The 21443-nt window shown below is 50.9% G+C and overlaps 1 protein-coding gene across 8 annotated transcripts in view; it reads right to left on the bottom strand.

Annotated features, from left to right (window-relative positions):
• Positions 1-21443, bottom strand: part of LOC100226286 (protein CEPU-1) — a 363323-nt gene that overhangs the window by 5800 nt on the left and 336080 nt on the right. For all 8 annotated transcript variants that reach the window (XM_041720916.2, XM_030290832.4, XM_072918168.1 and 5 more), the window contains 3 exons: positions 3168-3302; positions 2237-2357; positions 511-662 (listed from right to left, as the gene is read on the bottom strand). In XM_041720916.2, coding sequence (XP_041576850.1) covers positions 511-662; positions 2237-2357; positions 3168-3302 — 408 coding nt within the window. The remainder of the gene's footprint in view (positions 1-510; positions 663-2236; positions 2358-3167; positions 3303-21443) is intronic.

The raw sequence follows: 21443 nt of genomic DNA, 5'->3' as shown, positions 1-21443 counted from the left end.
CTGCCCTCCACACCTTCCCCTCTCCCTTGGCACCTCCTATAAGGATGTATCTGCTTGGCAGGAGCAGAAAACATGACCTGGAAGGTGATGGAACAGGGAGCCCATTTGTTCTCACACAGGAACGGGGCAGCAATGACACTGAGCAGCATCTCTCCTCCCACCCATTGACACAGGGGGGATGCTTTCACACCAGTGTTCTTCTAGGAACTCAAGAAGATGGAAACCTGCAGCCAGCTCTTAACTTGGTATTCATGGCATATCCCAAGCACAGTGCCAAACACCTCTGAATTGTGGGAGACACTGGGCCTGAATCAGGAGGCATCTTAGGAGGTTCTCCCCATCCCAAGGACTCACCACAACCTCCAGCCCACATGTCAAGGGCAGAAAGGATCAACAGCAAATACACATCTCCCCCAAAAGACATGGGAGACCCTTCCCATGTCTCTGCCATCGGTGGTGTCACTGTGAAGCCATTCCCCCTTGCTGGCTGATTCCCTCAGCCCTACTCACCGTAGAGGATCATGCTGGCGTTGGTGTTCCCTAGCTGGTTGGAGGCTACGCAGGTGTAGTTGCCGTAGTCCTGCTCAGAGACGTTGAAGAAAGTCAGTCTAGAGAAGAAGGCTTTGTTCTCCACTTTCAGCCCTTTCTGTCCTTCAGCCAGTCTGGGAGAAAAGAGAAATGGGAGGTCACTGGGGTGACATCAGGAAGGGAAGTGCCTGCTATTTTCTATGCCCAGTTATCCTCTGGTTGTGCCTGTGAGTGGGGACATGGAGCTTGGGAGAAGAGGGAGAGGGGAAGGTATTGGGAGAGATAAGGAAGATGGATGCTGCTCTGTTGGGTCTCCAGCTGCCAGCCCGTGACACCCCCATGCTGATCAGAGGCATCCTCACTGCGGCAGAGTCATGGGACATTGCTGGGACTTGCCACATGCTGTGCAGAGAGAGGGATGCTCCCATGCCTGGGGAGGGAACGTGAGAAAGGCTCATTCCCACCCTACAGAAGAGCCTGGTTTCCCTCTCATGTCCTCAGTCCTCTCAGCTCTGCAGAATGCCTTCTGTGACCTTCCTCTTCTCTCATCCCTGCGTGTCCCGATGGGTGCTGCAATAGGCGCCCATCACAGCAGGGAGGCCTCAGCCAGCACAAATGCTGGAGCATTAACCAAGTGCTTGGGCTTCCCTGAACTGGTGTGCCTGTCCTGCTTAGCTCCTGCAGCTCTTACTTGCTAATTCCTCACGGGAAGTGCCGGATTCCCATTATGATCCATGCTGGGTGCTGATCAGGCGGGCTGAGCCCGCTCCTGTCGCTGCTCTGCAGGCTCTCGTGATCTGACCTAGTTCTGAGCAGAGCATTTCATCTGCCACACGAACATCCGCAGCTTTGTACCCTCTGCTGCTCCTTTCCTCTCAAACCGGGTGAGGCAGGCAGGCCCAGACTTCCCTCCAGCTCCTGGAGCATCTTTTTTGGTCAAAATACCCCTCCTTATCAGTGACTAGTGCGGCTTGTCCTGTGTTTGGCCGCATCACGGCCCCTCTGGGCTTTCCAGGGATAATCAACACAAAAATTGGGTAACACCCCTTTGCCTGGGCTCAGAGAAAGGCAATTTCTCCAGAGTGGGGCCTACCCTGGGCTGTGCTGCTCCACTCCTCATTCCCCAGCCGTGTCCTTGTGCTGTTGCTTTGGCAGGACACAGAAGTTGCTGGTTGATCTAAAAGGTTTGCTTTCACCCCAAAGCAGGGCAGGCTGTCTCTGGGGCATAGCAAACCCTGTCTCTTGACTGACACCACATTTCTTCTGCTTTTCCAAGAGCTGCCTTCTGGCCAAAGCATTTAAAGAGATGACAGAGATTTCATCCACTCTTAAGCGCCTGGATTTGTGCTGCCAATATCCATTTTGGATATTATGCTTCACCCAAGCAGGGATTTACCACAACACCTTCAAACAGAGGCACGGGCAGCAACAATCCTCCCCCGGTGGGGGCTGAAAGAGGTTTCCTGGGAAAATACCCTTCCACAAATTTGATGAGTTAAATAAAAATCCTTTAATCGATCCTGGGTGGTGGCAGTTCCAGCTGGTGGAATGTTTGGATTTGCCCCAGACAAGCACAGCCTGCTGCTGTCAGGGGGACCTGCCTCAGTATCCAAACCAGATTTGTGCCAAGGGTTATGAGCTGAAGCTGCCAGCACTGGGTGCAGTGGGGTCAGTGTCTTTCCCCGTGTTGTGCCCCCCAGGCCCTTACCGTTTGTCATCTTTGTACCACTGGAAGTCGGCCGAGGGGACAGCGGAGGCCTCGCACAGCAGGATGCCTTTCTGCCCCACCGGCACCCCGGTGCTCTTCGCATCCGAGATGTACGGCGGGTCTGCGGGAAGAGGGGAAACCTGGGGTGAGCACCCAGCAGCCTTTGGGACTCCTGTCTGTCTTGGTTTACAGGGCAGGTGTCTGCTAAGGAAGGCAGAAAAAGCCTCCCTTGGAATGGAGAATGTAAACCCCCTCCCTCCCTCTGAATTGTTAGAATCGTGAAATCAAAGGGGCTCTCAGGCAGAGATGGAAATAGGAATAACATTTCTTTACTAGTATGTATAATAAAGCAAACAAACAACAACTACAGCACTATCCCTTCCCCTTGCTCCTCAAGATCTCCCTTCTCTCCCTGCACAAAATCATCTCTGAGCCCGTGCTCAGCTCCTGCCACTCTGGTCCTGCTGTCCAGAGGTTTTCAGCTTCATGGGGGTTCTTTTCCAAACCCACCTCATGGCTGTTACATGTCCAGCTAATGGAGTGACCAGAGAGGGGCTTAGGAGGGTCTTCATCTATGTCTGAACATGAAATATGCCGCTTGCTTCCTCTCTCTCATTTTTTCTAACAGAAAAAACAAAAGTTCTATTTACTGCTCACTTCTCTTCTCTTCTCAGAGGTTATCAGCACAGCATCTCTCCATGGGCAGAAAACCCAGGTTGATGGAGACAGCTGAGGAGGAGGTGGTAGAAAAAAAATGGAGCTCGAAAAGAAGAGGAAAATAGGGCAAAACACCACCTGCTCAAAAAAACTGCTGCCGTCTGTCTCTCATGGGGCCTTTGTGTGCCTCGCTTCCAAGTGCCTCTCCCTTGTAGGGCAGCATGGTGACCCTCGCCACCCCACCCCTGTCCCCTGATTGTCCCCTGGCACTCACAGTTGACGGTGACTTTGACTCGCTGGACGACGGGCGCTGAGACATCGTTGGAGGCGCTGCACTCGTACTCTCCCGACTGCTCCCGCGTGATTCCTGTGATCTCCAGGTACTCATCCTCGCTGATGAAGCCCACGGCTGCAGAGGCAGAGACAGAGGGCCCTGAGTGAGGCCTGGGAGGCACAACAAACCTGTGCCCACTGGCTGGTCACCAGCTGTGAGCATGTCACTCTGCACTAGGACACGCAGCCTGCCAGTCCCAGCACAGAATGCCCTTGTGCTTGTGCCCCTCCATTCCAAGAAAATCTTTGCCAAGAAAGGTTTCTGCAAGCACTGGACTGCTCCAGCAGCTCTGGCCTCACTGAAAGCATCACTTGCTGGAGATAATGTCCTTTGGCTGCTCAGGGTGGCCAAAGTGGGCAACCTGCACCCTGCAAAACTACCTGAGCTCATCTCTGCACATCCCCCCTGTTGGGAGATACCTCCAGGCTAACTCAGCTCACATAAACACCCTTCTCTAATTTTTCAGCTTCAATTAATTCACAGCAGGTCTATTCCCATTAGTGGTGGTGCCAACACCTCCCTTTAGCTGAACCACCTCATCCCTGTGCCACCCCAGGCTCATTTCTGGGGGGGCTGCACTTGTCCCCCTCTTCCCCATCCAGGCTGTTGTGCAGCTTCTTGTTTCACTCAAAGCCAGAAAGATGCAATCAGTGCCATTTCCTTCACTCTGGCATTTTTCAGCCCCATTCCTTGCAGGAGCTCTCTTTATTTTGACAGTCCTGGAAAAACATACAGTGCTTGGCTGGCCAGGAGCAGGTTGGGGCACAAAACTCCCCAGGTTCTTCCCCCAAACCAGCAGCAGAAATCACTTTTTTCAGCCCCAAAACAGGGACAACATCTCCCTTTCCTGTTGTTTACATCTCCCCACTGGATCTCCTGCAGCCAGGATGCTGTAATTACTGCACGGAGCATCTCCAAGCCCTGTGTCACACTTAATATTCCTATAAATTTTAAACGGTAGTCCTTGGTACATATGTGTGGCAATTGGTGTCATATTTTAATTAGGCTTGCCCTACACCATCTGAAATTAATAATAGCCCGAATTACCAGTGTAATTTATAAATTAACATTGCTGCAGCATTAGGAAATAAATTAGCTCTGGACAGCTGTTTCTGGGAGTGAGTGCCAGTGGCAGAGAGGCCAAGCACAGGTCCCCGGTCCCCAGGGGGATGCCGTGAGCTCGGCCAGCCCTCGCTTCCCACCCGGATACTGCTGTCTGTGCCGGCGAGACCTGACGGGCCACAGCTCGCTGCGCTTGACTGGTCAACCGTGTGCATCCTGTTCCTAGCAAATGCAGGCAAAACCCACACGTGGGAGGCTCCCAGCAGGGCACACACCGCTGCATCCCGCCGGCTGATGCTTTTATGGCATCACTTCCCACACTGCAGGAATAGAGTGGTCAGACTCCACCACCCACCATGGAAATATCCGAACAGCTCTGATGGTGTTCCTGTAATGCCCTGGAGCAGCTCGACACAGTGAGCACCCCAGGCATCTGCCAGGATCCTGCTGCTGCAATCCCAGGTGCCACTATGGTCAACTCAAACTAGTGCAGATATGCTCTGCTGTGATGAAATCCCACCTCAGCTCTCTCTCCCTGCGCCAGAACTCGCAGCTGCCACTTCCACACAGCATCCCTGGGACTTTGCATGTCCACTGCTCCCTGAACTGAGGAAGTCATGCATGCATGTGTGCATCCCACCTTCCCAGGCTAACCTAACAGGGAAGGCAGCCCTGTGAGCTTTGCAAAGGAGTGAAGTGAGTTTTCCTGTAGATGAATTGCTGACATCCACCAGCGTCCTCAGCCCTGTGCTGAAATTCCCACCCGAGTGGCTCGTGGTGCAAACTGCTAAGCTCATCATAACTTAATGCAACTGAAGGGTGAGATACGAAGGCGTTACCCCAAAATCAATATTCTTTACAGACACAAAAATTACAGCTTTACATCCAGCGGCCCTGCAGCACTGCAAAAAAAAAAAAAAAAGAGAAGGGGAAAAATAATTCCTTTTTGTGGCTGACCTAGAATCGGCTTCTCTGTAGCACAGCGCTGCCTGCTGATAAAGTAAGGACACAGCTGGTGGCCTTCAGATGCTCCGTGCACAAATCTGACTCTGGGCTGTGCAAAGGCTCAGATAACACTGCTTCCCAACTCACCAAAGGCCCTTTCCCAAGTTCCAGAGTTGGCTCACACACGGCAAGAATTAGCTCTTGCCATAGTCAAGCCATAATTGTGTGCTTGGTTTGATCAGGGGGCAAAGCAGCTCGAGTGCATTTTGTTCCCCAGCAAAAGACTTCATTAAAGTAACTGTGAGGGTCAGATTTCCACCTGCAAAAGCTCAGGAAATTGGGGTATGAAAGTTCCCCCGTGCCTGCGTTTCACTGAAGTCTGAGATATGTGCACAGTAATCAGCTGATGGAGAAGCAGAGCCTGAAGTGCAGGGACTCAGGGTTTGGCATCCTGGGAATTTGGCTACAGCCAAACTGAGCCTGTCCTGGACTGAGACAGGATGCTCTGAGCTGGAGATGACCCCTGTTTCTGCCCTGTGCACAGCCTGATGTGAACCATGCTCAGATGACAATAGCATTAGGGATACCATCCCTGCAAGAGGCTCTGGCCCAGGGATGCCTCCTTAGTGCCAGCTACAGCATCCCAAATATTTAGGTGACATAAAGAGTCCCTGCCAGCTCGTAAAGCAGGTGGCACCAGGTGACTAAGACAACATTCCTCTGCCCTCTCCTATACCTTTGCAGGAAAACCAGATCCATAAAGCTGCTTCACTCTGTGGGACCACACCCTGGAAGCACCTGGAACTCGGGAATGCTCAGGGCAAGGCTTGACCACAGCCCTGCAGCTACAGGAGTTCCAGGAGCTCTGCCAGAGGTATCAGTCCTTCTCTGCCCGAACTGATGGTGAGAACTTTCAAGGCTGTCTCTGCTTGAGCGCAATTAGGAGCTGAAATATTGCAGGAATTAATGGAGAGCTCTCTCATCTCCTCAGGAGCTAGAAAACCAGCACAGCCAGCGCCCATCATTATTATTATTAATACTAATAATATAATACAGTCTAGAAATGGAATGGCCATGGACGGCGCACAAGTGTAATCCTTGCTCATCAGCCAAGGATGATGAACTAACCCAGTGTGAGCCTGGGAGATGGAAAAGCAGAGCCTGAGTCCTCGTGCTCAGTGAGCAGGAAGCTGCACACAGACCACCATGCACAGTATTTGGGACTTGCTCTGCAGATCTCTGTTAAAAGCCTCAGGGAAGGGAAGTTTGACCATCACGGCAGCGGAGGAGCCACAGAGGAGAGGTCCTGGTGTGGCACGGAGCACCAAGGCAAGCCCAACAGATGGCCAAGCTGTGCTTGGGGTCCCACACAGCATGGATGCAATGAGGTGTGGGCATATGCCTCCTGCATCCATATTCCTCCCTCCATGCCTTTCTCCTTCCCTCACTTCTCCTTGTTTTCCCATCCTGACTCATCTCCCTTCTGACTCCTCCTCCCCGTTTGGTTCCATTGAGCCTCTGACAAGATAATAACTCACCAGAAAGTGAACACATGTTCCCAAATTAATTACATGCCACTGTCCCCTGGCTCACTGTTGCAGCCATGTTCAGGTCTCTAGGATGCTGCTCACAGCTTTCCCTGGCTGAAGGCTGCCTGTGATGCCATTTAAAAATCTTCCTTGGAGCTCTTCCCTGTGTCCATACTGACTCCCTGCACCTCAGATTAAGCTGAGCCAGCCCAGCCACCCAGGGCTGCAAGATTTTCACCTCTAGAGCCCAAAGGCACAAGCTTAACAGTGATCCCACAGCAGGTTTGGTCTCTGGGTGCTCAGAGTCCCACCAGTGATCCCAAAGCACTGCCGTGCCCTCTACACTGTGCTGCTGCATTTTCCAGGCACTGATCCCAGTGGCCAGGATGAGCCAAAGAAATAGAATATTTTATGGGGATAATTTTATTAAAATGTTTACAACAATGCAGATATTGACATCTCGCTTCAATCAATAGCACAATTTATTGTCCTTCAAGGTGAACATTAAGCCAAGCTGCCCATTAGTCAATATTTACCTCCAAGGTCTATAAATCTTTATACTGGCTTCAGCGGATGTTGACAGCAGCTGATTCCAGATAAGTAAAAGTAAGAGCGTGAAACATTGCTCCTTTTGGAGGTGAAATAGTAACTAGTTAATTACAGTCCCTACAGCAATTCTCAACTATCAATTTATGGCTACTTCTGGCAATAAAAATTAACATCGTGCAGACTCCTGGCTCCGAGTGACGCACTAAACCCGAGAGCCATATATTTCAAACGTCACCCCAATGCAGTGCTGATGGCCATCCTATAACAGTTTATGGTAAATAAATAAAACACACAAAGGTAATAAGAGAATTGTTGGCACCTGAGACCTGCTTCACCCCTCCTTCATGCAGCAGCGAGAGGAAAAGTGCAGGATGGGAGATTGAGTAAAATCAGAGCAGATGGGGAAGCGGGAGGGGAAAGGAACCACCCCAAATCACCCCAAATCCCTCTCAAAGGAGGAAGGACACAGCCCCAGGTGAGTGGGTAAACAAGAGCTAAGGCTGCCTCCAGTACACGCCCCAGCCAAACTGGGGGATGCACCTGCTTCACCTCTTATTAAGCACTATTACCTCTCCTGATGGCTCAATTAACATGTAAGGAACAAAGTTCAGGCCTTTCTGAAATTCCCTTCCCCATTTTTGTTTGATCAGGTGAATGACCCCAGCTAGGGCAGCATCCCCTCCGTGCACCCCCTCTTTTCAGCCCCCCTGTGCCAGCTTGAAGCTGCCACGCTCCAGTGGACAAAGATTAGGGATAATTAACCTGCTGGAAACCATCCAGCGCAATCATTCAGAAAATGATTTTTTTTTTTTAAGATTACCCTATCGACCCAGACAAAGTCCTTTCCTCCTCTTGTGAATATTGCATCCCTGAACTGCAGGCTCAAGCCCATTTCTATCTGTGACCCCCCTTAGCTGAACAACCCATTTAGGAAGCACACCTACGTGAGGTATGGGGTACACACCTCCTGTTCCTCATGTTCACAAGCTTTCAGAAGCGGGACCATCTCCCCAGAAACGGGCACGCAGCGTATCAGAGTCTGTGTTGTGCTTACACAGGGCCAAGCCACTGTTTTTGAAGTTTCCTGATGACAAGGAAGGAAATCTCTCCTCTGACATGCTTTTCCATGTTAATTAGCATGTTTCCATGGCCTGATGTTGTGCGAAGCCCCAGGGGATGGTGCACTCGCTGTCTGGCACTGCACAGCACTCAGGGATGTGGGAGCTTGGCAGGAGCTCACTCCACTGCTACAGTCTGAGGTCCCTCCTTATCCTCACGCCCCAGGGTGGTGACGGTCACCATTTGTGTCTGGTGTCACCAAACAGAGAGAAAACATCATGTTTTCCTTACTCAGACCCTTCATTACATTGGATCTGGGGAACTCTCACAGCTCCTTGTGCACAGCAGCACAAGCTTTGAAGGAGAGGGGTGGCCATAAAATCCTCAACATAAAGTCCTTCTCCTCCACTGGTATCAGTGTCCCCTCCTCCCTGGGGCTGTGGGAGCCTCTCCTGGCCTGTGGCCATGCAGTACTGTGGTTTTTCTTCCCCTTCCAGCATTTTGGGGCATTGGTGAGCTGAAAGTGCCTTGAGTTTTGTTCCAAGATACAAGGGAGGACCTGCCCAGGCCTGATTTTGTGCTGACATGAGCACAGGTGACTACTGCTGAAGGTCCCATCTCTGGGACCACAGGGTCAGGACATGGGGATTTTGACAGGCACATCCCAACACGGAGCCGTCATGAAGGCAGGAAAGACACATTCCTCAACTTCTATTCCTTAATGCAGAGCTGGAGCTAAGCCGGGACCCACATTTGTGTCTCCATTTTCTCAGTGTACCTCTGAGATCACCCTTGGAGGGGATCGTATCTCATACAACTCTGATATTTACTATTAGGTGCCACACATGCCACAAATCTCACTAGTCACAGGGACTGGTGACCTGCAGAGACATTCCAGATGCCACCACGTCTCCTGGTCACTCAGCCTGTGGTCACACAGAGTCCATATATTGGCATTAACTCCAGGGACAGCGAAAGCAAGGCACTGGGGCTCTGAGCAACCTGGTCTAGTGGAAGGTGACCCTGTCCATGTCAGAGCATGGCAATGAGATGGTCTTCAAGGTCCCTTCCAACCCAAACCAGTCCCTGACTCCGTGCCGTGCCCTTCCCTGCAGTATTCTGGGGACACCTGCCCACTCTGCTCCCTGCACCGATGCTATGCAGAGCAGCCAAGTCGCCTGAGCCATCCATTACAGCACCATTGTGAAGAGTTTTTAGCTTAAAAGTCCTTGAAAGTTTCCCACTGTGACTCGTTAAACAAGATCTTTTTCACTTTCCCTCTATTCTCCGCTAACAATATTTATACTCATTTCTTTTATTGAAATCTATCTGCCGCCTGTTCTATTAAAGCCACCTGAGTGGCAGCTCCTATTCTCCGGGAGCCTGCAGCCCATCTATTCTCCAGACAATGAGGTACAAGCAGTCTATCTTCTATTGTGCTTCCTGGCCTTCGGCTCTCAAATCTTCCATCTCAAAAAGGCATGTCAGAGACGCCTCCATGCAAAAGATTGGAATCCCGGGTTGTGGGGGCTTCCCAGTGCTGGCTGGGCTTGCTGCCCTCCCTCTCTGGGCGAGCACCTCCAGGGAGATGCTGCTGTGGCACCTGTGATCCCTCAGGGATACATCTCCCCCATCCCTGTGCATCCTTAGCATGGATTGTGGCATCAGCCAGAGCACGGCTCGCTGCTGCCGGGATTTTTGCACGTCTCAGACAACTTATTTGTTACCAGGAATAAAAGAGGAGCATTAAACCTTTTGTTTGCAAGAAGTAGTTCCTTGGGAAATAAATGGATTATGGAAATTAATATTTAAAGAAACAAAACAAAACAACTCAGGGACCAACCACCCTTGAACGAGGCTCTAACTCAGGAGTAAATGAGTCGAATAAAGAATGAGCTCTTTTATTTGGTGAGAGGGAGGGCTCAGAGGCAGCTCAAGGCTCAGCAAAGTGGCAGCGACTGTCTTCAGCCTCTCTCAGCCTCTGCCTCCTCCTGGGAGGAGGACACTGGACCCCAGGAAAAGGTCCAGAGGGCATGTGCCACCCTGTTAGAGCAAATTAGCAATGGCTACAGTTCACAAAGAGCTTACATAGTGTCAGATCTGCAGCAGAGATGGGTGTAGGGCTCATTAGAGGACTGTTGTTCTTAATGACACCCATTATCACCAGCGTGAGCTGGATCCCTTTCTCCTTGGCCCTGGAAAAGCAAGGGTGACCCTTGTAGTGACACTGGGAGGGACTGATGCTCGGCTGAAGCTGTGACTGGCATGGAGCCACTTCCCACGGAGCTTTTCTGCCTCCTTGCAAAAACAAATGCAAAAGGTACATGAAAATCAATGTCGAGGCTCCCACAGAGCCAAACCCTCTCCAGAGAGCTCCTGAGGAGACAGCATCTCCCAGCAGCTCCTGCCTGAGCACCAACACTGCTCCTGGCTCCACTCTTCCTACCATGGTCTCTTCCACAGCCCAGACCATCCAACACAAAGTCCTCTCTCCTTCCTTTCCTTACTCCTCCTTCCTCCCTGTGGTTTTATCCCCGTAGCTGCTTCCAAGGTGAGAGAGGACAGTGTTGCTGGAATGAAAGATTCTCCTGCATGCCCTCTCCCAGCAGCGGCCCTAATTCATTTTTCATGGCCCCTTGCAGTGACAAAAGCCGCTGCTTCTCTCTTGTAAGCGTGCGCCATGCAATAAGTCAAAGCTGATGTGCATTTTCCCCCTGGGTGCCGAAGCTGTGCTTTTGATTTAATTTGTCCTGTTGTTTGGCGCTCAGCCTTTGCCGGTGAGTTCCTCTGGAAAGGTGGGAAGTAGGGCCCCATCCATGTGGAGGGACTGCCTAACAGATGGGGTACAGTGGGTAGTGGTTAAATAATTTGTTGCAATGCTACCAAGATGTTGGAGAGCGACAGATGCTGCTGGAGAAAATCGCTCAAACACGCATCCTGTTTGTGGGAACGCTGCTCCTCCATTAAATCCTGTTGCAACTTGGCTCCTCTGGAGCTCATCCCATTTCTGGCAGCTTCCTTGCTGGCTCTAGGAGAAGCTGTGGTGCACAGGGCTTGGCAAGGAGAGCAAGAACCAAGGTTGCTCCTGCCTGTTTATCTGCAGGTGCTTTGCAAAGAACCTGAAAAAATTCCATGGGAGATCCACCACGTCCCTTCCCAACCACTCCATGTGACCACATTGCTGTGCAGGAGAAAGCATTCCCAACCCCTGCCAAGCTCCAGGCACTCTGTTTTCCTCTGGATTGGTGTGAAAAAGAGCTGCTGGCAGCCAGGACCGAAGGGTCCCTCCGGCTGGAAATTTAAACCCCAAGGCTTTCTCCACAGGACAAGCTCTTAAGAAGCAATTGCAATGCAAAGCGTTAAATGGCTGTAACCTCGGCTAAGCTGTATTTCAGCCGCATTAGGGAAATATCCCTCAGATGGGAAGCAAGTGGCATAATGGCATTAGAGTAAAAAAATAAGCATCAAGTGTCAGCTAAATCCATCCCCAGTGCTGGCAAGAAGTCATGGGGATCTGGGAATCTCTCCCTTCTCCACACATATCCCAGCAGGAAGCTCATGGCAAGCCTGGACTCTGTCGCTGCCACAACTTTCTGCAAATGGGGGATATTTTCCATCCCTCTTTTTCCCCTGGGACCCCCTGACCACTCTTCACCCCCCAGAGTCATCTAAATCATGGCAGGGTGAGACTCGCTGTCGCCTCTCCATCATCTTTATCCCATCTTTATTTTTTCAGACACGCTATTTTCCAGCCCAGTGGCCTTGCTCTGTCCCTTGTGTTTTATGGCACTGATGTCTCCATTTCTGAAGGATCACTCACAGTATTGTGGCTTGCTGAGCAAAGCCAGGGAAATGCAGGGGTGCTGAGTTGGATGGGTTTGGGGCTCTGGGGGGCTGATGAGGATGCCCTGGGCCTGGGGAAGGGGGATGGGGTGGTTGTGACAGGAATTTCAGGGATGTGTGATGCTGGGTGGCTGAGACTGGGGGACTAGAGGCTGGGCTGAGGCCCTTTCTTGGAGCCCATCATCCCCTCCTCAGGCCCCTGTGTAGGTATTGGCCCTGCTACAGGAGCTGGGAGGGCAGCGGGAGGCACTGCTCTGCAAGGGAAATGCCATTTTAAATAACAGCAGTGTGTCACAGGAAGGGGAAAAACCCATGGGCTACAGCATTGCTCTGGCTTTAAATTATACCGTAGGAGAATAAAAATAAAAGAGAGGAAGACAGAGAGAGAGGCCAGGAGGAAAAAGAATTGCCATTGTTTTACCAAGCAGATGGGAAAGTTCAGGGGATCAGAAAAAGACTATTATTATCTTGACTCAACCGAGAGAAGATGGGAAAGGAAGAAGCATTTTTTTCCCTGCAGTGAGGAATGCTGTGGCTGAAGTAATTTCAGCAAAGAGTCGGAAGGAAACGATGCCATCGGCTCGGGGCAGCGCCCAAGTTACCCCCACAGCCTGGGCATGCCACCATGATTTGTCTTTTTGTCCCCTTTCCCAGCAGTGACAGCACATCCTGTGCTACTACTGCAAGGCTGGGGAGGGGTAACCAGGGAACATCTCTCACCACTTCCAGCTGCAGCCAGATGTACTGCCAGATGTGCCCACTGCCAGTGGCGCTGCAGCTGTGGGCACCCCTCCATGGCACTGCTGGTCCCACCACCTTCCCAGCCTCGGGGCATGGCCACCTGCCACAACTGCCCAAATTTCTGCTTCCTTGTCCCAGAAACGCATTGCTTGGCTACAAGCCATTAAATACCCTAAATACACAACAAATTTCCTGCTGGCTCTTTAACATGAACAGAACAGGATTTTTTTTTTCTTCCGAAATTCACGTGAAAAACCCTTTTTCTGTGTCTGCAATGGTGCTACAGCTCCGTGGCTGTAGCTTCACTGCTGTTCTCCAGCTTGGAACGGGGCAGCTGAGCCACTCTGGCTCGCCAGCACGTTCCAGATCCTTGCCCTTACAAGCACAGCAGCATTTCTCAGCCTCACCAGAGACAATAAGATTTTTCTTCTACGCATATCCAGGCCAGGGGAAGGGCACAGCCCCAAGGCCCATGGCAGTGACTGAGCACTGACATCAACAACTGATTTACAAACTGGGGCAAACACTGGTGCAACATCTTCCCTGACAAGTGTCAAGGTGATGGCACAGGGAAACAAGGAGGTGAGTGTAGGTCAGTCCTGTCAGAGTATCCTTTGCCCTCCACATCCCTCCTTGAAGCTTCTTTGCTACTCAATTTCCTCCCTTTCCCTCTATCCTCACTTTCTCTTCTCCTCTTTTACCTCTTCCTCCCTCTGCCACATGGTCTTTCCCTCAGTCCCCCCACTTTGCCTTGTCACCCTTCCTTCTCTACACCCACTTCTCTCCTGCACCCCTGGGACACAGAGAGGGGCTGGCAACCTGCCCTGCTTAATCCTGGGGCCACTGACTCCTCGGGCACTTTATATTCACGACAGAGAGAAACATTTCATGGCGAATTGGACGCACATTCAACTGGAAATGGAAATTTTATGACTCTTCTCACTCCGCGCAGCAGATTACACCAGCTGAGAAAACATGGAAGCAAATGAACAACCTGTGAACTGTAAAGTATATTAATAATGAAATCACAGCCCGGGAAATGAAGGCTTTATTCTGTTTATATTCTGCTCCATTAATGGAGAGTGCTTGCAGTAGCTCCGCCCCATTAGCCGGCAATCTGTGCCCCAGGAGGAGCACAAGAATGGTGGGGGAATGGTGGCACAGGGCAAAAACCTCCTTCCCACTGGGAAGTTTGGCTCAAAGCATTTCCTTGTGCTGCCTCCATCTGTGGACAGTGGAGGTGGGTGAACATGGGGGTTGTCTTTGGTACCGTACCCCGTGCAAGCTTGGGAACAAGGTTATGAGGCAAACAATGGAGCAAATGGTGATGCCAGGAGAAAGAAAGAACAAATTTGGGTGGAAATCAAGTCCAGCACCACAAGGAGCCACCCAGCAAGGAACTGGCACTGGGAAAACCATCCACAGAGAGCCTCATGTGCTTCCTCCTTGGGCTGCTCATCCCATTTCCTGCCTGCCGTGTTTGAGCATCCCCATCTCTCCAGCATCCTTCCCACCACATCCCATTTCTCCAGGGATGGAAGTACTTGTGCACCCACAGCCCCAAAGTCCCGCTGATGGCCACAAACTGAGCCAGGCCGGCAGGGCTTGTAGAAATAAATATTTCAGTGCTATTACCCAGCACACAGTCGTGTCCTTGGCTCAGCAGACCTGGGCCACGTGTGACACAGCCCAGCCAGGCTCTCTCCTTCCTGAAAACAACAGCAGCAGCTTATGCAAAGCACATCACGGGAGCTAAAAGGAGCCAGAGCAGAGTTTTCTATAGCTGGAGCGACCTGGTGTTGACAGAATGGGGACGCATTTCCACAGCTCAGATTTTTATAATAATACCTCAGGGGAGTCACTGGCAAAGTTTGGCCCAAATATAATTAGTTTGCACAGCTATTAGGGGCTGATAAAAGGTTTTAATTTGCGTGGAGATCTCTGGATCTCAGACATTCCTGTCCCTTGCTCTTCCCCAGGCCAGATGAATGAAAGGAGAGTCCCAGGCAGGGAGCAACACAAAGCCACGCATTTTTTTGGGAAATAGGGAGTTGTGTTCAGCAGTAAAGAGATGGAAAATCCAACAAGCTGACACTGCTGGTGTGTTGGGTTTTGTCCACTTTGTCCCACCATGCCATTAACTTACCCCGTTCTTGCTGCAGGGAGACGTCGTGCAGAGCACAGATCAGAGCATTTGTAACTCCTCAGTAGATCTCACCTTTGTGGGAAAGGTGATCAGGGACCAAGGGGATAAGGCAAAGGAAAAAATTTGGGGATGCAGGCAAGGCTTTCTGTTTTTTTCCTGCTATTAGGGTAGCTTCCCCAAACCGTGATGAGGAGCAGATCCCTCTCTGCCTCTGGCAAACTGGGAAAGTGTGACATTGCAAAGCTGTATTTAGGGAATGTCTTGAAACCAAGAGGGTTTTTTCCCCCCTCCCCTTTTCCTAAGGGAAAGACATTGCCTCATTTGTAGCTGGAAGAGGTCTTTTTATTTTTGTACCAAGATGCATATTTTAGAGGTAGCTATGCCAAATATGCAAAATCAGCTCCAAGAGTTCATTTCCACCATGCAGGGAACCAAAAATATTACTTTTATACACATAAAAGTACATAATCTTCCCATTACTTTGAACAAGCAGGAGGAACTAGGGTGCATCAGGAAGGGAAATGCTAAAAGAAGCTCCACACATGCCATGCTAATGAAGTTTTAGTCATTCCTTGGAGAAAAACAACCTGGAGCCCATGTCATGATTCCACCAGACTCTCTCTCCTGCTGGGTCAGATCCCTCTCCCATGGGAGCTGATGGGGAAGCTGCTGGCACTCAACAGGCTGAATATTTCCCCTGATCCCTGTCAGGATCTTGCTGGTGGTCATATGGGTCCACACTCTTCTCAAGCAACCCATGGCAATGCCAGTTGCCTCCATCACCACAACCACACAAAAACCACCGTGTCCATCCCAAAGTGCTGCTTCTCCATGGCCACTTCACCCTATGAATTTCTCCTATTTGTGTATCCTACATGATACAAGCAGAGCCGGACCACTGCTGACCCTTTGCCCGGCTGCTCCATCTGGCACATGTTGATTAAAGGAGTATCAAAAGTGGTGGCAGATTTACAGGTTAACAATGATTTAGTGGAGAGCACCGCAGCCAAATTAATGCTGGCTATAATGTAGTTTACCTCATTAAACAATGCACACCAAGATCCTGTCTGTTGTAAAACAATTGGTCTCTGAAGCCTAGTGTTCATCTTCCAGGGTTGCTGGGAGATAATAAATGGGTAATATTCCGGCGATAATGGTAATGGAGTCACGGCTCAGAGCTAATATTATGGCAAAGCAGTAATTATTTCAACAGTAAACAAGGGGACGGTTGAGCTGCCGACAGGATTGGAGCCAGTTGAAATGCTCCAGTTAATACAGTAGAGGCCAGGCCTGCAACTGCCTCTAGGAAGGAGGACAAGGTGCTTGGCCATAAAGTGTGTCTGTTGAACCTCTGTTGAGTAACCCAGGCCCCAAAATACAGGAGGGACACATGTAGTAAAGTGAGGCGGAACAGCATGTACAACATGGTGGCCATCCCAACCCAACTCATCCAAACCCTACCCATCCCATCCCATCCCATCCCATCCCATCCCATCCCATCCCATCCCATCCCATCCCATCCCATCCCATCCCATCCCATCCCATCCCATCCCATCCCATCCCATCCCATCCCATCCCATCCCATCCCATGCAGAGCCAGCAGCTCAGGCTGGGCTCTGAGCTCTATCACACAGCAGGAGCACTCGCTTCCCTCCTTTGACACATCACTCATCTTGGCTCAAAGCAAATCTCTAAAGCAGAAAAGAGGCAGAGCAGAGATACAAGACCCAGGATGAACACAGAAGGAGCCTTACATGAACCATCTGCTCCCTCTGAGAGGTATTTCCCTGCTAAAAGGGCCAGGAGAGGACACAGCTCTCTGGTCTTCCATTAACGAGGTGACGCAAGGCCGGGCTAATGGGAGCAATCTCAAAGCACGTGCAGCTGATCAGGGGAGGAAAAAGGCAGCACAGAAGCAAAAGGAAGAGATTTTCCCACCCAAGTGCATCCCCATCTCCCTGTGCCTCCCAGCTGGGCTCCAGATCTGGTGTCCAACCTATAAATATCCTCTGCCTCCTCTCCAGGGAGGATGAAGATAGCAGGCAATGTGCTTAATGGACAAACCTCTGAGATGGGAGGATGTCTCCCCTTCCCAGGGACAAGCACCTCTTCAAGCCAGATATTTTTTGCAGATGTTTGTCCTCTTGTTTTAAACCTTGCCAAGACCAGGGAGAATCAATATATCCAAATATACCAGACTTCTCCCAGAGTCCCTTTGCTGGTTTGCTGCTGATGTATAGACAGATGATCTCATGAGACCTCTGCTACATCAGGCCACCGTGTCTCATCTATCTTAAGTGTGTATACGAGCTGTGATTACTGCTGTGTCTGAGTGCCTCACGTCTGGAATGTGTTTATCCTCCCACAGCTCTGTGAGACAAGGGACTGCGATTGTACCTCTTCCAGGGAGGCCGCGGAGGTTAAACAGGCTGATCATGGGGGATATCCTGGATGTGGCCACATCAGGATCCTCTGAGCATCTCCCCAGTCTCTGCCTTGTAGCACTGAGGCATCACTTGCTCCACAAATGACAGCTCAGCCTCAGCTCAGGACTCCAGCTCTGCACGGGATCCAGCTTTCAGCACCCAGCTTAATCCTGAGATTAATGAGGGATTCCCACCACACAGACCTCTCGACCAGACCTCTTACTAGTAAATACACCATCAGCCAAACCATAATGTTTTCCTACCCTGGCAGCCACTGTCTTAAGCCTCACACCAGAATCCATCATACTACAGCAATAATCAAAAAGCAATTAGATAAAACCATGGCAGAAAAGTCCATCAAGGGTCATTAAGGATGACGACTTGGATGCAGCCTCTGGCTCGGGATGTCTGTGTGTGGCAGAGCAGTGCTGGATAAGCCAGTGAAGGGATCCACATGCACATCCCCAGTTTTAAACCCTTTCCTTGTGCCCCTGGCCCTGTCATAGCCCCATTTGTCTGCCCACACAGCCCTCCTCATCATTACTGCTAAACTGTGTCTGCTTCTCTTGGGACAGAGTCTGCTGAGCCTCCATTCCTCCTAGAAGATCCCTCACTTCAATTCCTTGGCACATTTCCCAAGCTGAATGGGAGGCATGACTAGTTTTGTGTCTGCCGCACAGATAAATATCCCCTGGATAGCTCAACGTGGTGCCACGCTCTCTGCCAGTGCCTTGGCGTCACCCTGAGCCCGGTGGCCCGGCGTGCTGTGCATTTTCCCAGCCAAGAAATCTCAGCCTTCATCCACTGAGAGATGAAAACTGGCCTGACAATATGACAATCGCCATGACAACATCAGTTACCCCCCAAAAATAAATAAAAAGCCCAGTAACTATGGAAACACCTGAGTGACCAAAACCAGGCTATTAACTAGAAGACCTCGCTGCAGTTTACAGACAGCATCAGCACTGAGGCTGGGGACTGTAATCCAGCCAAAGACTTGGAAATACAGACGTGCTCAGCACCTAAGGGTGCAAAATTAATGTTTACAGGCACACAGAGAGTTGCCTTTCAGACCGCTTAGTCCAGGTCTATGCAACTTCTACCTCCTCTGGCCACATGCTGCTGCCTTCATGCCAGGTGTTACATCCAGGCCGCTGTTATCTACGTAATTCTCTCCCTCTTTTGCTCCCTCCCTTCACCCTCAAGATGCTTCTCTTAATTGCCGTCCCAAAGGTCTGAGCTGCCCCATCCCATGCCAGATCTTGGCACCTCACAGCAGTTTCAGAGAGCTGAGTTGTGAAGCCCCAGTGCCTGGCAGCTCTGCTGGTACCTGTGATGCCAGATGGACATCCAAGCCCAGGACAGAGCCTCAAAGCTGTTAAACCTCCTCTGCTGAGGCAGAAGAAGCTGTGACTCCAGCAGCTTCACTTCTTTTTCCACCTCAATCTGTTCAGCTGCATTAACAGGAGTTGCTGTGAGTTAATACGGCATTACTGGGAGGAGAAATAAAATAAGATAGAGAGAAGTGAAGCAGAAGGACAGAAGACAGACTGTATTACACCTTATTTGGACTGGTCACAGGCTCAGAAAACACTTCTCCAGAGCCAGAAGCCTGCTTTTGTTCATGCAGGATGATGAGGATGGGCACAGGTAGGACCAAGGTCTGAGAACTGACGGAGGCACCAACAGGGCCAGCATGCCTGCATTTCACAAAATCAGAAGCAGAAAACTCTCTTGCTCAGGTTCACTGAGTTCTTGAGTTATACCATGAACTTGATCTCCTAATCCTAGCTGCAGGAACTCCTCCAGTCCCCAAACCAAAAAAGAGCTTCCAAAATCGTCTTCATGACTCCTAGAACATGGCAACAGCTGTAGTCAGGAAAATCCAGCAGGGTTTACCAGCCCAAGTCACTGAATGCAAATTCATTGGAGCAGAGACAGAACAGCCAAGCAGTCAGAGGAGGCTGGAGTGGCTGGAAAAGGGTCTCAAGTGAGATCAGTCACCAGGGAGCTGGGCTGCTTTCAGTGTACGTCTCTGAAAGGCCTGCCCATGCACTCCCTGGTGAGCAAACACTCTTATCTGCTCCATTTCCCACCAAGAGGTGCACTGTGTGCTCGCAGGTGCCAAGGAAATCATAAAACCTGTGAAGTGGCTTTGCACAGAGCAACACTCGCCAGTGTCAGCTCGGGGACGGTCCTTCAGCTCCTGGTGCAGCCGTGCCTGGCACACACAGCATTGCCACAGCCTGTCCCAGGCAGCACTGCTGACAGCCACTTCCCCACCCGCTGTGTAAACTCTTAAATTATGCACCAGCATTCTCTCAAACAATTCTCCCTTGTCTCTTTTCTCTACCACGTCAAGAGAGATGGAGGAAGATGGTGAGAAGGAACAGGAGGCAGCTCGCTTGAGACTTCCCATGGGATGAGTAGAAGAACAACCAAGAGGGGCCAGCAGCAAGCTTTGGGTTTTGCTTGCCCCTGACACTCTGAATTAGAATGTGTCCTGCATCCCAGATATGCTATAGCACCTCTATGCATTTTCTCTGGCTCTCATTTCAGCCCTCACACTTCCGATCTTCATCTTTGCTCTGTGTGGTGAATGCAAAATGGAGAAGTAGAGGTTCCCCTTGGTGGCTTGGCAGACCTAGAAACAGAGGAACTGCCCATAGAATTGGGCAGCCATGGAAGTTGTCTTGGGCCACCTCTGGGCTCATCACCCTCCATCAGCAAGAGACCAGGCTCTGGTAAATCTCTGTGATCATTTGTTCCTTTGAGTTTTGAAAGCAGAATGCCTAATCATGGCCAAAATCAGGAAAGAGCTGCTGCTGCAAATTACACAGCGCCACAGGTAATTTCTGATTAGCTCACTCTTCCTCTCCTGGTGCATCCTCAGTTTCCATAGCAGCTAAGTCCTAAGTAAAATGGAAACATCTGGTTCAAGCGCATGTAAAGATTCCCTGGGGAAAAAAACCTGCTGGATGGCAGCAAACACAGAAAATAGCCCTTGTGAAAGACAGAGGCATCGGGAGCTGGGAGCCTGGTTAGGACTGGATGGATGGCATGTGGGAGAAGGCAGCAAGGGGCACATGAGTGGGAGACAAGGGCTCTGAGGAGCAGGAGGGAATGTAGGAAGGAGAGTGGGGCTGTGGGAAAACAAGATGCTTGTGAAAAACAGGTACTGAGGAGGCTGAGCAAAACAAAAATATGTTGTCAGGGTAGACAAAGGGAAGAGAAGGAAGAAGAGGCTACAAGATGGGAACACGTGGACTGCTTCAACCATAAATGCTGCCTGATGGTGACACACAGTGACAGCAACTTTGATTCCATAGAGAGACACTTGGGGATGGGGAGGAGAGCATGGATCCATGCACAGACCCTGACCAAAGCCACCAGCTCAGAAGCAAGACCACCTACAGCCAACATGTGCTCTGGGGGAATGGTTTGTAGAGGCTCCTGTCAAGGGAAAGGGCTGAGATGCCGCCAACTCAGCTCGCTCTGCCTGGGCTTTGCAGAGTGATGGATCTGGCCCAGCCATTCGCTCCGGCACAGACAAATAGCAAAAAATCAATGGAGCTGCAGTGAGACACCGCAGCCCTCGTCAGGAGCTGAGCAGGAGAGCAGCCACGGCGCCATCCGCCACTGCCGCCCCTGCGTCGGCTCCTTCGGCTGCCCGACAGCCTGGATGGGTGTCCCCAAGGAGAGCTTGAGGCAGTTGTCTGGAACAACAGCCCATGTTGGTAAAACCTCAGGGGAAACACGACTCTGAGGTGGAACTGAAGCGCTGAGACAGGATCAGAGCCTCAGAGCCAGGCATTGCCGCTTGGCCGCACGGCTCATCCCACCCAGAGCCTCCGGATCTCACCCCCGGCTCACCCACGAGAACCCCGCATCCGCCTGGGAATAACAGGGCAGCAAA

This window comes from Taeniopygia guttata, chromosome 24 (genome assembly GCF_048771995.1).
Source record: "Taeniopygia guttata chromosome 24, bTaeGut7.mat, whole genome shotgun sequence".
Taxonomy (NCBI): domain Eukaryota; kingdom Metazoa; phylum Chordata; class Aves; order Passeriformes; family Estrildidae; genus Taeniopygia; species Taeniopygia guttata.
The sequence above is the reverse complement of the archived record's forward strand: the minus strand, read 5'-3'. Positions and strand labels throughout refer to the sequence as shown.